At 39.7% G+C, this 15,609-nt stretch overlaps 2 protein-coding genes across 3 annotated transcripts in view; both read right to left on the minus strand.

Annotated features, from left to right (window-relative positions):
• Positions 1-674: 674 nt before the first annotated feature.
• On the minus strand, positions 675-13,886 carry Tmc (Transmembrane channel-like). The gene is made up of 18 exons (XM_065484610.1): positions 13,724-13,886; positions 10,312-10,495; positions 10,052-10,241; positions 9,509-9,752; positions 9,119-9,307; positions 8,824-9,065; positions 8,368-8,559; positions 7,710-7,958; positions 7,534-7,603; positions 7,272-7,472; positions 6,426-6,670; positions 5,708-5,990; positions 5,388-5,625; positions 4,384-4,514; positions 3,485-3,651; positions 2,850-3,146; positions 2,065-2,468; positions 675-1,719 (listed from the first exon to the last, which is right to left on the minus strand). The coding sequence occupies exons 1-18, from the start codon at positions 13,850-13,852 to the stop codon at positions 1,349-1,351; spliced, it is 4,026 nt and encodes a 1,341-aa protein (XP_065340682.1). The 5' UTR covers positions 13,853-13,886; the 3' UTR covers positions 675-1,348.
• A 565-nt stretch (positions 13,887-14,451) lies between these two features.
• Positions 14,452-15,609, minus strand: part of LOC135938748 (carboxyl-terminal PDZ ligand of neuronal nitric oxide synthase protein) — a 69,059-nt gene continuing 67,901 nt past the window's right edge. For both annotated transcript variants that reach the window (XM_065482654.1, XM_065482655.1), the window contains one exon: positions 14,452-15,101. In XM_065482654.1, coding sequence (XP_065338726.1) covers positions 14,984-15,101 — 118 coding nt within the window. In that variant the 3' untranslated portion in view covers positions 14,452-14,983. The remainder of the gene's footprint in view (positions 15,102-15,609) is intronic.

Below are 15,609 nucleotides of genomic sequence, written 5' to 3' on the forward strand. Positions count from 1 at the left end.
AACCTGGCAATAAAAATAGCACAATGTAGTTAATTTAGTTTCAAATTAATCTTTACTATTTTTCAGCAGGGCAACTGCCCCATACATTGCTATATCGAGACAAATAATTTCTATAAAAAGGTCGCCAAAGGGTTACTACCCTGTGAAGGGCCACCGTTGTCTTTTTCAAACCTTATATCTTCAATTTTGAACCAATTTAGGACACCAATTCAAAAATATCAAACTCGATTGCAAAATAATAATCAAAAACAATGCTGCACTGAATATTTTTAATATGTGGGTTAAATGCAGCTGATGGGGCCTAAGGGGCCGAAACAGTGTACTGTCCACAGTACAAGGCGTGCGCATATTACGAACGATATTATTTTTCTCTTCAAAATTCACACATAATCGTTCATCCTTAAATGAATTTCCATGCTGTATGCAATGCTTTTTGTAGTTTTTCTTTGTAATTAATCTCCTTCCTTTTTATTTCTCTTGTTTTTGTAATGATCTGAAGGTCCTGTATCTTTTAATAAAATAAAATATTCGGCAGATTTTACTAAAATTGCTCCTTGGCCCTATCAGAGTAGAAAGGATGTCCTTCCGCTTCTAATATTCTTACGCGCACAGAATGCTCCATTCACCACAAGCGCAAGAGAGGAAGGCAGCTGCGCGAATAAAACTAATAAGAGTTTCTAATTAAAAAATTTTAATACCAAAGAAAAAACTAAATTAATTTTTACAATGACATAATGAAAAAAGAAAAGAGATTCACTAGAATTTTATCTCGATCTCCGCTAACACATTTCTTTCCCACGTTCTCGGCGGCACACAAGGCGGCCATTGTCTTCCTCTTCTTTTTGTTCATTGCGTGCACATGTGTTCTCTTTTGAACCATGATGCATCTGCCCTTTTAACTTTTGCTTTCGCTGACATTGTGCTCGCCTGACAACAGAATGGAAACAACGCATGCAACATGTACGTACACGAGCATTTTTCAATTACACGCAGTGACATAATATGTATAAACATCATCAATAGCGCGAGTGAATTAAGTGGGCGAGAGTAAGCAGCTTGGTCCTTGCAATTCTAATATGTTGCTACCATCAAGTGCACATTTATAAGAATGAGCATAACAATGCAATGGAAGCCAACACGTATAATAAGAATAGAAAACTTTTTTAACATTATAAGTGCTGAACAAAAAGCAGAAGGAACACTATTTTTGGACCCATTTCCAACAATAACTATTTTCTATCTTTAAGAATCGTGACCTTAATTTAAAGCTAAATATTATTATAATTCCACCATTGAACGTTACAAAAAGATTAATGTTAAGTTTTATCTTCGAGTTAAATAATGTCTATTAATTAGCAGATCCATCATTAGTGTCAATATCTTCATTGTTAAGGTCCACCTTAATTGATTTCTCTCCTGGGGCAACGCTCTTGTCCGGCTCAGCAGCAGCGTCCAGCAGTCTGTCCTGACTTTCTGTTTTACTGATAGTGATAACAGGAATTTCGGCCCGATTTGTCGACGATGTAGTCGAAGCAGTTGACTTGATTGTCGATTGGTGTTTCAAGGGTGCCCTTGCTCCTCCTGCGGCGGCTTGAGAGTCATCAGGAAGGGAGTCTTGCTGCTCAGCGTCCGTGCCTTCGGCATGGCTGTCCTGGTCCTCCGACACAGTGCGAGCTGCTGCTGCACGCCGAGCAGAACGCAGTATTTTGCTCTGCTTTTCTACAATTAATTCCATTAAATTTAACATAAAATTAAGTTATTTGCCAACATTTTACTATTTGTAATTTAATAACCTAACTCATATCAATTAGCATTAAGACATCTGCAAATTAATAATGGCATGGTTATGCATTTATGTGATCCTAATATTGTATAAAATATTTTTTAAACAAAATATAAACTCTAAAATAAAAAAATCATGATATCTTAAAAATTCAAGTATTGTACAAAATTTAATAATTTATTTAAATAAATAAAAATGTTTTGTTTTAAAATATTTTTATGTCACAAAAAATATAAAAGAAGTAATTAAAAATACAATAATTTTTAATTTTAACTTTTTACCTGTCAATTTTGACAATTTTTCTGGAGTACTTTGCTTGTTGGCGCCTCCATTCAACAAATTTTGCTCCTTCACCTCGGGTTTATTTGCCGCAGCAGCGGCTGCTGCGGCGGCCACGAAAGGGTTGCCCTGCTTAGGGATGGTGGGGAGAATTTTGCGCCACCGCGAGAGCAGCGCGTCGTTTCCCCCGTTCGCAGCCACACCTTCGCCTTTGCGGTCAACCATCTGGAACATTTTGCGACGCTCCTCTGTACGCTCGCGGCGCAGCTGCACTTTGAGATCCACGTTTGCCTCGCGCAAGGCACTCGTCAGGGACATCAGGTAGTAAATGATGAGTACCAGGAGCACAAGGAGCGGTATCACTATGCCTGGAGAGGCCACGTAATCCAAGACCAAGTGCAGTTTGCTGGAATAAATGCACAATGACAGCTGAAAGACATTGAATGAAAGATGCTTGAAAAACTTCTTGATGCATAATAATGCAGATTTTGTTGACTGATAATAAAAATATGTTTGCTCTCTGAAAATATTTGTTTTAAATTAAAGCGCTACAAAACGTAATACGTAAAAATGAGCAAAAACTTAACTTCTTATTTTTCTTGTGTTGCCAATAGCGATAAACCATGAGTACTATAATCAAATGTTTTTCATTACATAAAAAGTAAAAATTTGCATTTGTAATTTTCAATTTCCCCGCAATTTGTTTCAACTCATGGAAATAATTATAAATGTGACACATCTTTAAATTTAAGTTGTTTTAAATCGAATAAATTAATAATTCACTAACTTTGGTGTGGCTGATCTGATGCTCTCGGTGAGAATATGGAAAATACGATGATACTGAGAGAAAGGACCACAGTGCCAGGATGGCTCAAGCCAGACGATGGCGAAGCTGACTGGCAGAACGCAAAGGAAGAGCATCGTCAGCAGCAGTGCCAGGTAGAAATTGTTGGACCTGGAGGCCCTGAAGAGCACCTCATGTGGCACGTTGCAGGTCAGCACGGCCCAAGATCTCAGGTAGAAAATCACGACCAGTTTGAAAATGTTCAGAGCAGGCAAACCAGGCGAGAAAAACATGCCCATCCTGTCAAAAAAAAATTTAATAATTGATATTTTTATTTTTGCTTGCGAGTTCGACAAGATCAAAACGAGCGAATGCGAGAGTAAAAGTACGTGGGTGAGCAACCAGATGGACGTAGCGGTACCGCCGGTTACATAAAGCTGAGTGCTCCAGGCGGCTTTCGTTTAATAAATTCAGACTGCTTCCATTTGTAAATGCTCTTTGAAGTTGGAATTGAATTGTTTGTCGTAAAATTACTTTGGAAATCAGATTACGTTATTTTCTAGGAGCAAAACACAATTCGTTTCAGATAAGAGGACTTGCTTCTCAGAACAAAACTTTATGGTAATGCGGAAACTTACCAAACCATGCCCTGATTGTGCACCAGCTGCAGAATATTTTCAGCTATCTTGAAGTCCCCGTATTGAGGGAACTGTTTTTCCAAGTCCCAGCACCAGCAGTTGTTCATAAAGCGGACGAATAGAGCACGGAAGAAATCAATCAGGAGCACAGTAAGAACTGTCATCACCTTTAAAATAATAGAATTTAATTTGCAAGTCTTTAAAAAGTGAAATTTAGCATTTTTACTCGTTATTTCTTAGTACCAAATAATTGAAATTTGCTATCTCTGTGAGATTGTATTACACTAGAAATTGAAAATGTGTACATATTGATACGGAAAACTCAACTAAATTCTAGCTTACGCATAATTACTTTTTTATATAAAATCGTTTAAACATCTACGAAATATCTCAATTAAAAAAAATACTCGTACTATACTAAGGAATGCTCAATGCAACGCAGACCATTCGAGAAATCATCAAAAGTATAGTACGAGTATCCTTTTTAATTGAGATAAACTGACAAGGGAGTGATAATTATTGTGAGATATTATCGATTTTATTGTTGATTATGAGCCATCTGCAGAATAATTTGAAATGCCATCATATCGTGAGAAAACTTCTGGAATTTCCAACCCCACCATTAAACCAAACAATAACGATAGGAGAACATAATTGGTATTTTCGGCGAAGTTTGCTTGAAATTGTTACGTGAATCTTTAATGAAGATACGGTCTAGTTTAGATACAGCCCACAGCAAATAATACACAGCTGAATATAGGAGGATTTCAAGCGTCCCATGGGGGCGCCAGTTTGCTCATGGCACGCTCTAATTAGGCAACACGCACAAGAGGAGTCATAATTACAAATTACGCAAGCAGACGCCTCTCTGACGAGTTAATTATTTGGAAGCTACTTGCCAGGTCCATCACTGTCAGCTTGACCAGCTCCTGGCCAAACATGGTCTCCCAGCACAGACGCCGCAGGTCCCGGCGCATCTGGAGGTCTGATGGACGTCTGGAATCGCTCCCAGGCGTCAGAGTTGAGTACTCTGCGAGTTCAGCGATTATTCTTTAACTTTCACTAAATTTCCTCCACACCATACAACTAGTTCTTAAGGGTATATTTAATGAGCCTCATTATTTCATGTGGATAACAATGGTGTCAAAATTCAAAGTATAGCGGTTTACAACCGACAGAACTAACGAAAATTTCTTAAAAAGGAAATGAAATTCAAATAGGAATATTTTCCTTTCATTATGTGACTTGTTTTTGGGAAATGATATATTCTAAACAAATTCAAATAAAGTTATTTCTTCCCCGTGGAAATAAATTTTTCATTCGCCAACATTGACAAAATAACTGTGTGTGTTTTTACAACGTCACCAGCGACGTTCTGGAATGTAAGCATTATTTGAATTGAATTGTGTATAAATTATCGTTCAAGGAACATAAATAACCGCTCGTTCTCTTAAAATTATGAGTGAGAACCTGGAGGTCATGCTTATTCAGATATATAACAAGGTCCAAAATCACAACCTAAAGGAAAACTTAAAATAACTGATTGATAAACAATTCTAAGATCTCTATGAATTAGGATTTGTCATTTTCTTGATGTTAATATGTGTTAAGACTTTAAAGTAGAATAGTGTGCAGCTAAAGAGATGAATTGCAAGGATCGCCCCTTTTATAATTGATTAAATGATATAAATATCAAATCAAATATCTAAATCAGAGGCGAAGCTGTTTGTGAACATCAGCTGCCGAATGTAACTAGAGAGGGTAACACGCTGATGTATTACATTATGTGAAGTCCCACCATAGAACTTGTAGCAACTGAATCCAAGTTCTGTTCGTTAATGGCAGATTTAGCCTATTGACATACTACCCAACTTCAGGGCTAAAATAGCGCCCACTCGATTACCTTCACATCCGAAATCGCTTTCAGTGCTTGTCGTCGGAGTTTCGCCTTTCAAATCGGGCTCGTTTTCAGCTTGTGCGAGCTCGAAAGTGTTCGTGGCGGCGGTGGTGTCTCGCTCGTCGCCAGTAGTTGTTTCTGCCTCTTGAAAAGGACAAACCCACTCGAAGCAGTAATTCTGCTCGTCGGGCATGTCGCTGGGAAAACTGCTCTCCGAAGTGGTCCACGTTGATGACTCTTCATCCTTGCAAAGAACAATTACGTTAATACCCTTTCAAAGGCAACGACCCCGCTTCCCGCTTTGCTTCTATTGAAAAGCCCAATACCTGCAGGGTTGTCATTGACACGGTGCTCGTTTCCTCCAGCTCGTCGTAGTTTTGGACGGTAATTTCCTGCGCAGGGGTGGTGCTCTTTATGGACTTGTACGTGGTCAGAGCTTTCAGGTAGCTGGAGAAAAAGCCGGAGAGCAACGACTGCACGTCCACCTTTGCGCGTGTCGCCACAATCGGGCTGACCGTCGTCGTAGACACGTTTGAAGAAAATGGATCATAGTAATTTGAAGAATTGCTGCTGTAATCAGGTTCGTATTCTTCTGGACCGTATTCGGTTCTGCAATCAACGTGTTTCATTTTTATTTTTAAATTTGGAAAAGGGCTTATGGTTTTAACCACATTTTTTTAATTTTGGAAATTCACACAGCTTTCAAATCATGCGTAAAATAATATTTGTTTTAAATTCGCTGTGTTGCTTTCAAATAAGCTCATGTTTGTTTTTAATTAAAATCCATAATCCTCATTCATTAAATTAAATCTTGCTGTTCAAACAAAGTCCCTTTTTCAAATGCGACAAGTGGCAGGACAGATTTTTCAACTATAATTTCGCCCTAAATAGAGTACAGCACAGTGTACAGGCTGAAAAGAGCAGAGCCGTGATTGTTAGTTGTAATGAATCAGCGCGATGTTTCGTCTCATTAGTAAGCAGGCGGCGGCACGAACGCCCTCGAACGAATGCAAATGCTCGCATTTTCTGCGTCAGCAGGATTACCCCCTGGCAATGGTTTGCGGTGGAGCGGAGTAGTTGTAATTGTTGGGGTCGTCGTCAGTGTAGTTCGCAAAGGGCTGGGGGTCCTCATCTTCACGTTCACGACCCTCTTCTGTGGTCGTCTCGTGCACCGAGGCCGGCAGGCTGAACTGGAGAACTGCCGCTGCTGTGGTTTCGCCACCCCGTGGAGAGAAAGGTGTGCTCGTTGACGTTTCACCACTCGTCGGTGTGGAACACGCCACTGGCACCTGCAACAATGGTTTGATTGCTGTGATAGAGCACGATTCTGTTTAGAGCACTTCTATCTTGGTTTTAGATAGCATCGTGTTTGTTGCGCGTTGCAATCTCGATCAGGCTTCATTTGCGTTTTGGCTAAGGTAAATATTCAAATCGTGAAAATAAATTGAATTTCAATTGAAACACGTATATTTTGGTACTTGCTTTTTTAGATTTTAATTTCTAATTCTATATTTTTTCTTATCGATTTCCGGGTACAACTTATTGGAACTAAACAATTAAATTTATTAATATATTTCTTTTTTAATCTCTGAGTAATACATCCCGTGGGCTGTAAGCTCACGGTTTTTTATGAAGTACTCCCAATTTTGAGTTTTAACAACACATTTTTTTAGTTTTTATTTATTTACTCTCCATTCAAGTTTTAAATTGCGTGTTACTTTTATTTCCAGATTTTGGCAATTATTCTAAATATGAAGAGTGACGCAAAATAAAAGTAAACATGAAATATAATATAAAATTATTAAATTACAAATCCTCCAAATGAAATTGATTGCTAGAAAGAACAATATTACAAGCAATTTCATTTAATCGAAACACTAATATCTTTACCTTTATGAGCTTAGTTGGACAAGATGAAATCGTTGAGAGAAGAGCAGTAAAGTTTGTTGCGGCAAATACAAAGGTTGCTGTATCTAGTCCCATCGTTGATGTGACAGTAGAAGCGTCAAAAGTGACGGGCAAAGTAGTTGGCATCGAGGTGGGAAAGGTAGCCACAGTGCTGTTCAGCTTCAAAATTTGCAGCTCGTCAGTCTGCAGGCGCAAGAAGGAGCAGTTTTTATTCTCAAGAGAGTCTTAAAAAAGGCCAACTCACCATTTTGCCAATTTTGCCGAAGAGAGCGAGGATGAGCGCGTAGAGGTTCATCAAGTTGAGCACCATGATCCTGGAGGCAGCCGAAAAAAGGGGTGAGTTAATTCGTCTTACTCGAGGGCAGCGGCGCGATCAAGCGTGTTGGTGCGATTGGGCCTGGCTGCGGAGTCATTTATCACCTGGCTAATTGCAAGCGGAGCTGCTTCCGAGGGTGATAATTCTCAAGGAAACCGAGCAGTTCGAAGAGAGCGGGAAAGGTGTAGGTGATTAACGAGAGAACGACCGACACTTCGTTCTGCCGCCACCACGAATCAATCTCGTGCGCTTCCTCCGACCGCTTGACCATTTCCACGACCGCGTACGCAGAGCCACCGAGCAGCAGCATCACAAAAATGTTCACCATCACCCGCATGGCGATCAGTTTCCAGCTGCAATAATGACGACACTGAGTGATCTCGTGCAAACTCATTCTATGAGAGGAGTAAATCGCTTCAAAATCAAACCACAAAGATATGAGAGTAAGATAGCAATTATTTTAAATTATTAATTAAATTCATTTTACCGGTTCATTTTAATAGAAGCTAAAATATTATTGTTAATAATATTTTAGGAGGTCATCTAAAATAGGTGCCAAGTAAAATAATATATGATGATAATATTATATTCTAAGTAGTGAGCTATGCAATGTAATTTTTTTATAATGTATCTTTGAAAGTTGATAAAATACTCTTGCAACTAAAGTGGAAAATTTTAATTAAACTGTTACACGTAACTTCTAAATTAAAAAGCTTACATAAGATTTATTAAAACGTGTTGAGTAGTTCTGAAGTTACTCACTTTCTTGAGTCCTTAACTTTTTCACGCTCCTCTAACAATGCTTCTTTGAAACCTAAGACAATAGAAGCAGTTCTGTTGTGCGCGGTTTCCTTGTTGCCAATCATGTAGTCCCAGCCGGTGAGTAATTTCCAAGTGAACACACATTCATCCGCCTTCTCGGAAAGTTTGCTCATGCGAGAGTTCTTGGCCATCCTGTGTGAATGATTTACATTTGCGCAAAATCAGAGCTATATAGACTTTCAGTTTGTAGAAACGACTCGCCACTTTGCAAAATTCAAACTTGCTATTTGAGTTTCTATCATGATTTAACGGGAAGGAAAAAGTTAACGAATATTCTTGAACAATCGTATTTTTGGTTGCAGTATTGATTTAGGCTTAAAGAACTCAAAAGAAGTCAAAAGAAGGAAATTTGCTCTTCAGAACTTTATCAGAATTTTGTCGGGAAAAGCAGTTTACCTTCGCAGAGTGGCGACAAAGCTGTAAACGTAGACGGCAAGGCTGGTCATGAAGTACGCGAACGGCAGTCTGTAGCCGCTGGGCTGGGTAGGTCGATTCGAATAAAAGCCATAAAACATGGGCGAGTAACGTAAAACCCCCTCAAAGTCCCACAGAACGAGCAGATCAGTCGCGTTGGCCTTTTCCTCCGGCAGCATTGTCTTTCGGTCGTCCAACGCGTCTCTTTTGTCCGCCGCCAGCACCTGTGTCACTTGTCATTACCATATTGGCAAACGTTTTATGTCTGAGCCCGTACCTCAGGGACAGCGACAAACGTGGTGAGCAGAATGGTGATTATTAGATTAACCCAAAAGAGCCAGCGCAGGAATGTGAAATACGACGCGACTGCAGATCCAAAATGAGATTCGATTTCCTTGATTCGCGACTCCCAAGGAACCAAATAGTTCAGTAGGTTGGCCAGCTCGCGTTTCAAATGCTGCCAAAACTAGAAAAAAATCATGTCTCAAATCATTCTGAATAACCTGTGGGAAATTGCGAAATCTGAGTTGCTGGAAACGGAGTAAGGAATTTGATATCCAATAATTTAGAATATTTTGTTTCTTTTGCTGAGGGCTGACTCTTCTTCAGAGATCATATTCGCAATAATGTTTCAAATATAGATTAAAATGTACAAAACCATCCTTACTTTCAAGAGCAACAGTTGTGCCCTGGCAGCCAGATCCCTCGTGTTCCTGGAGTGGGCCAACCGTTCCTGCAGAGCTCCTTCGTGACGTCGGATATAACCTTTGGCTTGTCGGACGAGCTTCATTTTCCGCCTCATTGGCCAGGACTGTTGTCTGGCGCTCTGTAGCACTTCCTTATGCAGTCTGAGACGCTCGAAAATCTGCTCCTGAGTCGTGCCACTGCCATCTTCACCACTTACAGCAGTTCTTAATTAAATGTAAACTTATTAATTTAAGTTTAGAGATAGTAAAAACTAATTTTAAAAAGCAAAAGTTTTAAAAATTATTAAAACAAATATTGCAGAACACATATTTTTGAATTTATATAAAATTAAAAAAAAATTTGGTAATGAAAAAAGTTATATAATTCTTATTTTAAAAGTATTGAATATATAACCATCAAGCAAGGAATATCACAAATGTGCAAAATGCATTGTGCGTGGGAGGTCATGAATTTTAGTTAATTTTTGCTGATACAATATTATGTAGCAACGAGAGTAACTAACTCAACAGAGCTGGTTGTGAACACAGAGGATCTTCTCCTCGACTGGCCGCTGTCCCCATCTGGGAAGGGAGAAGATGGCCTCCTGCTCTTCCTCTTGCTCGGCCGCCGCGACGAGTTCCTCCGCTGGATGATGGCGTTCATGCTGGCAGAATAATCGTCATCCTCGCAACCCTCCTCGCCCGCATCGTCTTCTGTAAGGAGGCGAGTTCCGCCAAGCCACCCAATCAACGCCACTTTTACTCTTTATATAATAGTACATACCGTTGCGGTCTTTGTTGAAGTGCACCCTCTCGGTGGCCATGTCGTATGGACTGAGACCTCGCAGCCCTTTGATCGAGGTGTCGGAACGGTCGCTCCGCTGGTCACAAGCGTCATCAATTCCGCCCCCAACAGCGAAAGACACCGATAGGCGGTCCACTGATGGCTGTGGCGAAGAAGGACCAACCTGAGAATGATTAAGAAACATTTTTAGTGTACACACGGTAGTGATTTAAAATTCATCATTGCTTGTTCACGAGTTTCTTAAAATAATATTAAAATAATATTAAAAAATATTATTTTCCCCTGTCTTGTTACTTCTTATTTTGACACTTTAAACTTAGATTTGCAGATTATTTTTTGGCTCTGAAATATCTACAACTTGAAATTCTCGCACACTATATTTCGTATTTAGAAAAAAAACCAATTCAAAGGAAATTTCTTGTTGGTTAAAAATCAAGGTTTATGTTTTCTTTTCGAACAAAATTGAATTTTTATTTTGCATGATCAAAAATTGCCCCTTCTGCCATCTTTAGACAGCATCGAATAGTTGTTTACAAGGCAAATGAAAGGAGCCATGCTGTTAATTTTAAACCAATTGACAAAATTTAAGCTTAAATTGTGGCTTTTGGTCCTTTTTATCATTGGACACTCCTTAAAAATTTTTCGAATTATCAACTCAACCGACCACTCAATAAAGCCAATTTTTGCATAATCAAATTCAAACAATATTCAATATCAGACCTATAACACACAAAAATCTAGATCTAGTTTTTATCGTCATTTTTATCGTCAAGAAAATGTTTAAGTAATTTTAATTAAAAATGAAGACACGTACATTTATAGATTTTCGCATCTAGATAGTTAGATATTGATTTGGAGAAGCAAGATTGATTAGTGAGCATAAGTGGCAAAAATTATTTTGATAAATGAACAAGAGGAGCATTTATTGAAGTGAGTTCTGTTTCGAAGTGCACATGTTAGTTTGACGACACGTATTCCCATCGAGAGCACAGCAGTAACGATGATAACTCGCAGTTTACGCTCGGCACTGAAACAACTTCAGCTCATCTACTATAACACACAAACATGTAATATTGGACAACTGCTGCAGTAGCGGAGATAGACGCTCCACGTGTTGGGGCAGAGGCATGATCTCCGCAGAACAGAAATTTTAATTTGTTTGCAGCGCTATAGCGAGTTTGCCCGCCGCGAGCTCATAAACACGAGAAGTGAACAAAGGTGGCGGTGGTTTTATTATTAAGGCGGCAGCACGCTATAAGCTACCTATGGCCCCGCTCCGGAGGCGTAATGATAATGAAATGAGCAGGTATGCAGCCTGGTGGCACACAAACGTCACGCAGGTTGCATAGCACAAAGAAACGCGCGCGCCTAGAAAGAGCGGAGCAAGGTTTGTATAAGACGCCGCGGAAACTCGATGAAAGCAAACGAGATTAATGTCAGCACACGGTCTCTTTTATCTTTGCGTTTTTTTATGAAGTTGCTCCACTAATGCAGCCACTTCTTCCTTTTATCTTGCAATTAAAGACGTAAGGAAAATAAGCGGTGGCTACGTTGCTCAGCAAAAGGAAGCCTTACCATTATACAAAGTAAGCCGCCAAATTAAATTTTCCCTCGCGTTTTATCAGACTTGCAAGGTTTAGTATTAAATCAAACAGTAACATCATTTCGGGCCTTTCGCAAACATCTGCTTAAAAATTAATCTTCATCGTTCCTTGATATTCTGGCTGCCAGTTGCCACGAAATGCGCGTCAGTTAGATTGAAAAGCAAATAAAAAAGCGTCGGAAAGGATTCATTTCTGGATGCTAACGAATAATTAGTCCTGTCCAGAGCGAAACGCTGCTGCATAATGGAATTAAAATTTCATTAGCACGCTGCGTGGAAAAGTGATTTACGGTCTCGCACGCACACGCCAACGCAGCCCTCACAAAAGCAATCAGTTATGCAACATGCGCACAGAAAATTACATAATGCTACATGTGAATCGTGATTTTTTTATGGCATGATCGTGTTATTTTGTAAATGTTATCAAAACCTAATATTGTGGAGCTGGGCGCAAATCGGAAAATTTGGCTTGGGAACAAAGGAAGAGGGCATAATGTTATTTCAACATATAGGGACATTAATAAATTTCTAATTAGCGTGTAGCTACTACAATTGCTTCAAAGCTCGCTATAATCTGATTATAGGTAATCCTTTATAAAAGCATCTGCTTTGAAAACTGCGCATGCAAACGGTCGGGTATTAACAATTTATTTGAAGTTATCCTCTACCACTAACTCCAGCAACAACTATATCAACGATGCGGTACATCGATAAAAATGCATTTTAAATTTTTTGCTATCTGACATCTCATTAACTCTTCATTTTAACTGTTTGAATTTGCACTCGGAGGCAGCGATGGATCAAAAATCAAGTGCACAGTGAGAAAAATTCCTACCTATATGATCTTCCTTATGTATCCGGGTTAAAGTCGGTGCAAAAGTTATGCGCGTGTGTCACTTGTGGCTCTTCTTGTTTCACCGGACGCCGGAGGTTAGCAGTTGAACTGCTCCTTTGGTCCCAACAGGTCCATTTGCCAAGTGTGCGATTAGAGTGAGTCGTGGGGCTGATAGTGCGGCCACTCGGCAATTGGGAAACACACAAAAAGGCGCCGCCGACGACGAGCGAGGAGGGGCCTTTGAAGAAAGAACGGGCACCACACCCTGCGTGTTACTTTCCAATCTCCGGAATGGCGTGCGTTGGCGGAGGGAAAAAATGGCCAAAGTGCACATACACAGTGTGCAGCACCGGATATTAGCCACGAATTTGGCCGCGATTTACCGTGCGGTGCTCTAATTTGGAAAGTCGGAAGGGTCCATTATCGCGATCCAGCATAAATCCTAATGCGCGCCGTGTGATTTCCAACATGCACACTTTTTTCCAAGAATTTGGGCGTTGGAACAGGGAAATTGGCATATATGTGTCATGTTTTAGCATGCATTAGGATAAATAAAATTATTAAATTATATAAATAGCAAGTTCATCTAAAAGTAAAAATACCTGCTTTGCCTATAAAAGTTTGTCAAACATAGAAAATTTAAGGAAAATCTGAAACTGAGCAAAATTCACCGAAAAGATTCATGAACAGTTTCCCAAGCCAATTTTGGTTAGTGTTTTATAGAGACAATGACGTTTTTGAAGCCAATAAACATGTGAGACAATTGCATCCCGATAGAATTATTTCAGATCACTTAATACACCCGCAGAATTCCCAAGGAACACGAGTAACCCGCCACGTAATACAAATTTCTCATCAATTCATCATTGTCGGGGTGATGAACGTGTCGGATGCACCCCCGTCAGGATTGACGCACGAAAATCAGAGAACAAAAAGCACGAGGCCGCACCCACCTGTAGGTCCCTGAACTCGACGGACGAGCCGGAACTCCTGCGCGGCTTGCTGATGTCCAGCCGCAGAATGCCGAGGGTGCTGCTGGAGCCCCTGCGGTCGGGGCTGCGGCCGAGGGCGCTCACCCCCATCGAGGGGCTCCTGCTGCGGCCGGCGTGCCTTTCCTCGTCGCCCATCCTGCTCAAATGAGTGTCCTTCGCCTGTTGTTTGTTGCTTGTTTAATTGCGTGTGTTGCTTATTCGCTGGATAAAACAACCCCACCCTCACGCCACCAGCCCCAATTAAGGGTGGCTAATTTGCTTAATACTTTGATGCGTTCTCTTCACTCACGCCGCTCCTCCCTTTTTTCTTTGTCAAGCGGCTATTTGGAATGGATTAAATATAACAGATGTTGCATTTATCCTAGGATAGATTTACTTAACTCGAATAGTGATAGGAACACAAATTTCTTTTAGAATTAAAAATGATTCATTTTTTGCTCACTTAATGAAAAATTATTCCAAATAATTTTGAAGTTAGCCGAAATTTTGGAAATAGAGCTCATTTTGTGTGTAGAGTTATATGAGATTTAATGGTTTTCAATGAAATGGACTCATAAATTGATCCAATTCAACGTTACATGTGTTCCACTGACAAATAAATAAATGGAAATAAAAAAGTTTCAAATTTCCTCAGCTGACGCATTAAAATATTTAAAATCTCTTACTAAAACCAACAAATAAAACAAACGTTCTTCATTCGTAAATTATATTCAAATAATTTTATTTCGTTATGCAAAACATGAATTATAGTCTATTTAGATTATTCAATAACGCATTACATCATTTCGTCACTTACTACAATATGGCTTGCTTAAGTCAAACTAGAAGAGACACTGTGACGCACTTAAAAATTACATATTAATTTTTCATCCATATTTAACAGCTGTTCCACAATTGCTTTAGCATTTTCTTTGGCCGAAAACGCGTGAGTGGAAGCTGAGAAGCCTGATATCTGGAGACACAGTGCGAATAAATATATTTATAAATACATTTTGAGTACCTTAAAGGCTATGTGGAGGCATTTCATATGTGATTCTTATTTCTTTCCAAAAGTCTGTACACTGATCGTTTCTGTTTATGAACAAAAGTTGGAATGGCTCGGATACTGAGAAAGAAACACGTAGGTGGCTTCATAAGTATTGAGAGTGTGGTTCGTTCAGAAAGTGGACCTGCCGAAGCGAAAGCTGAGTTTTGCGCGCCGCTTCTTGCGCTTGTGTCTCTTCAAGAGGGCCTCGGCCGTTGCCACGTCGGCAGGCTCAGCGGCCAGTTCGTCGCCGTCGACGAAACCACTCTCTGCCCGCAGTTGAAACCATCTATCCACTTTAGCGTGTGAAGTGAGCTGAAAAAAGAAGAAAGTTTGTTAAAAATTGGTTTCAGCAGATAAAAAATAATGATAAAGATTAATCAACACAACTAGGGCTACTTTAAAAAGGTATTAAAAGACGAAAGATGATGAAATGATTGCTCTAATTGAACGTCAGCGTTCAAAAGGGTCACAAGTTTAAATATTTGTGTGCCCACCAAAGAGAATAAGAAAGCTATTTCATATTAAAAGTTAAAGTTTTCATATTCAATTTTATTTGGTTTACACGACACAGGCAAAATTCAATTCCTGCGTCGTGGGAATCATTTCCAGAGGGATAAATATTCCTGGAATGGAGTAGCTGCTGATTACATTCCAGTTGAACAATTCCAATCAGACAAGCATGCTGGACGCAAATATTTAAAAACAAAAATCCTCAGAGGCATCTCACTCAGTCAGAAACAATAATTGCGGCATGCCTAAATGAATGCACTAATGAAAATTCCATTTTTAGTCTGCGCCAAAAGAGAGGGGCACGCATACA

The sequence above is a fragment of the Cloeon dipterum genome, chromosome 3 (assembly GCF_949628265.1).
Source record: "Cloeon dipterum chromosome 3, ieCloDipt1.1, whole genome shotgun sequence".
Taxonomy (NCBI): Eukaryota; Metazoa; Arthropoda; class Insecta; order Ephemeroptera; family Baetidae; genus Cloeon; species Cloeon dipterum.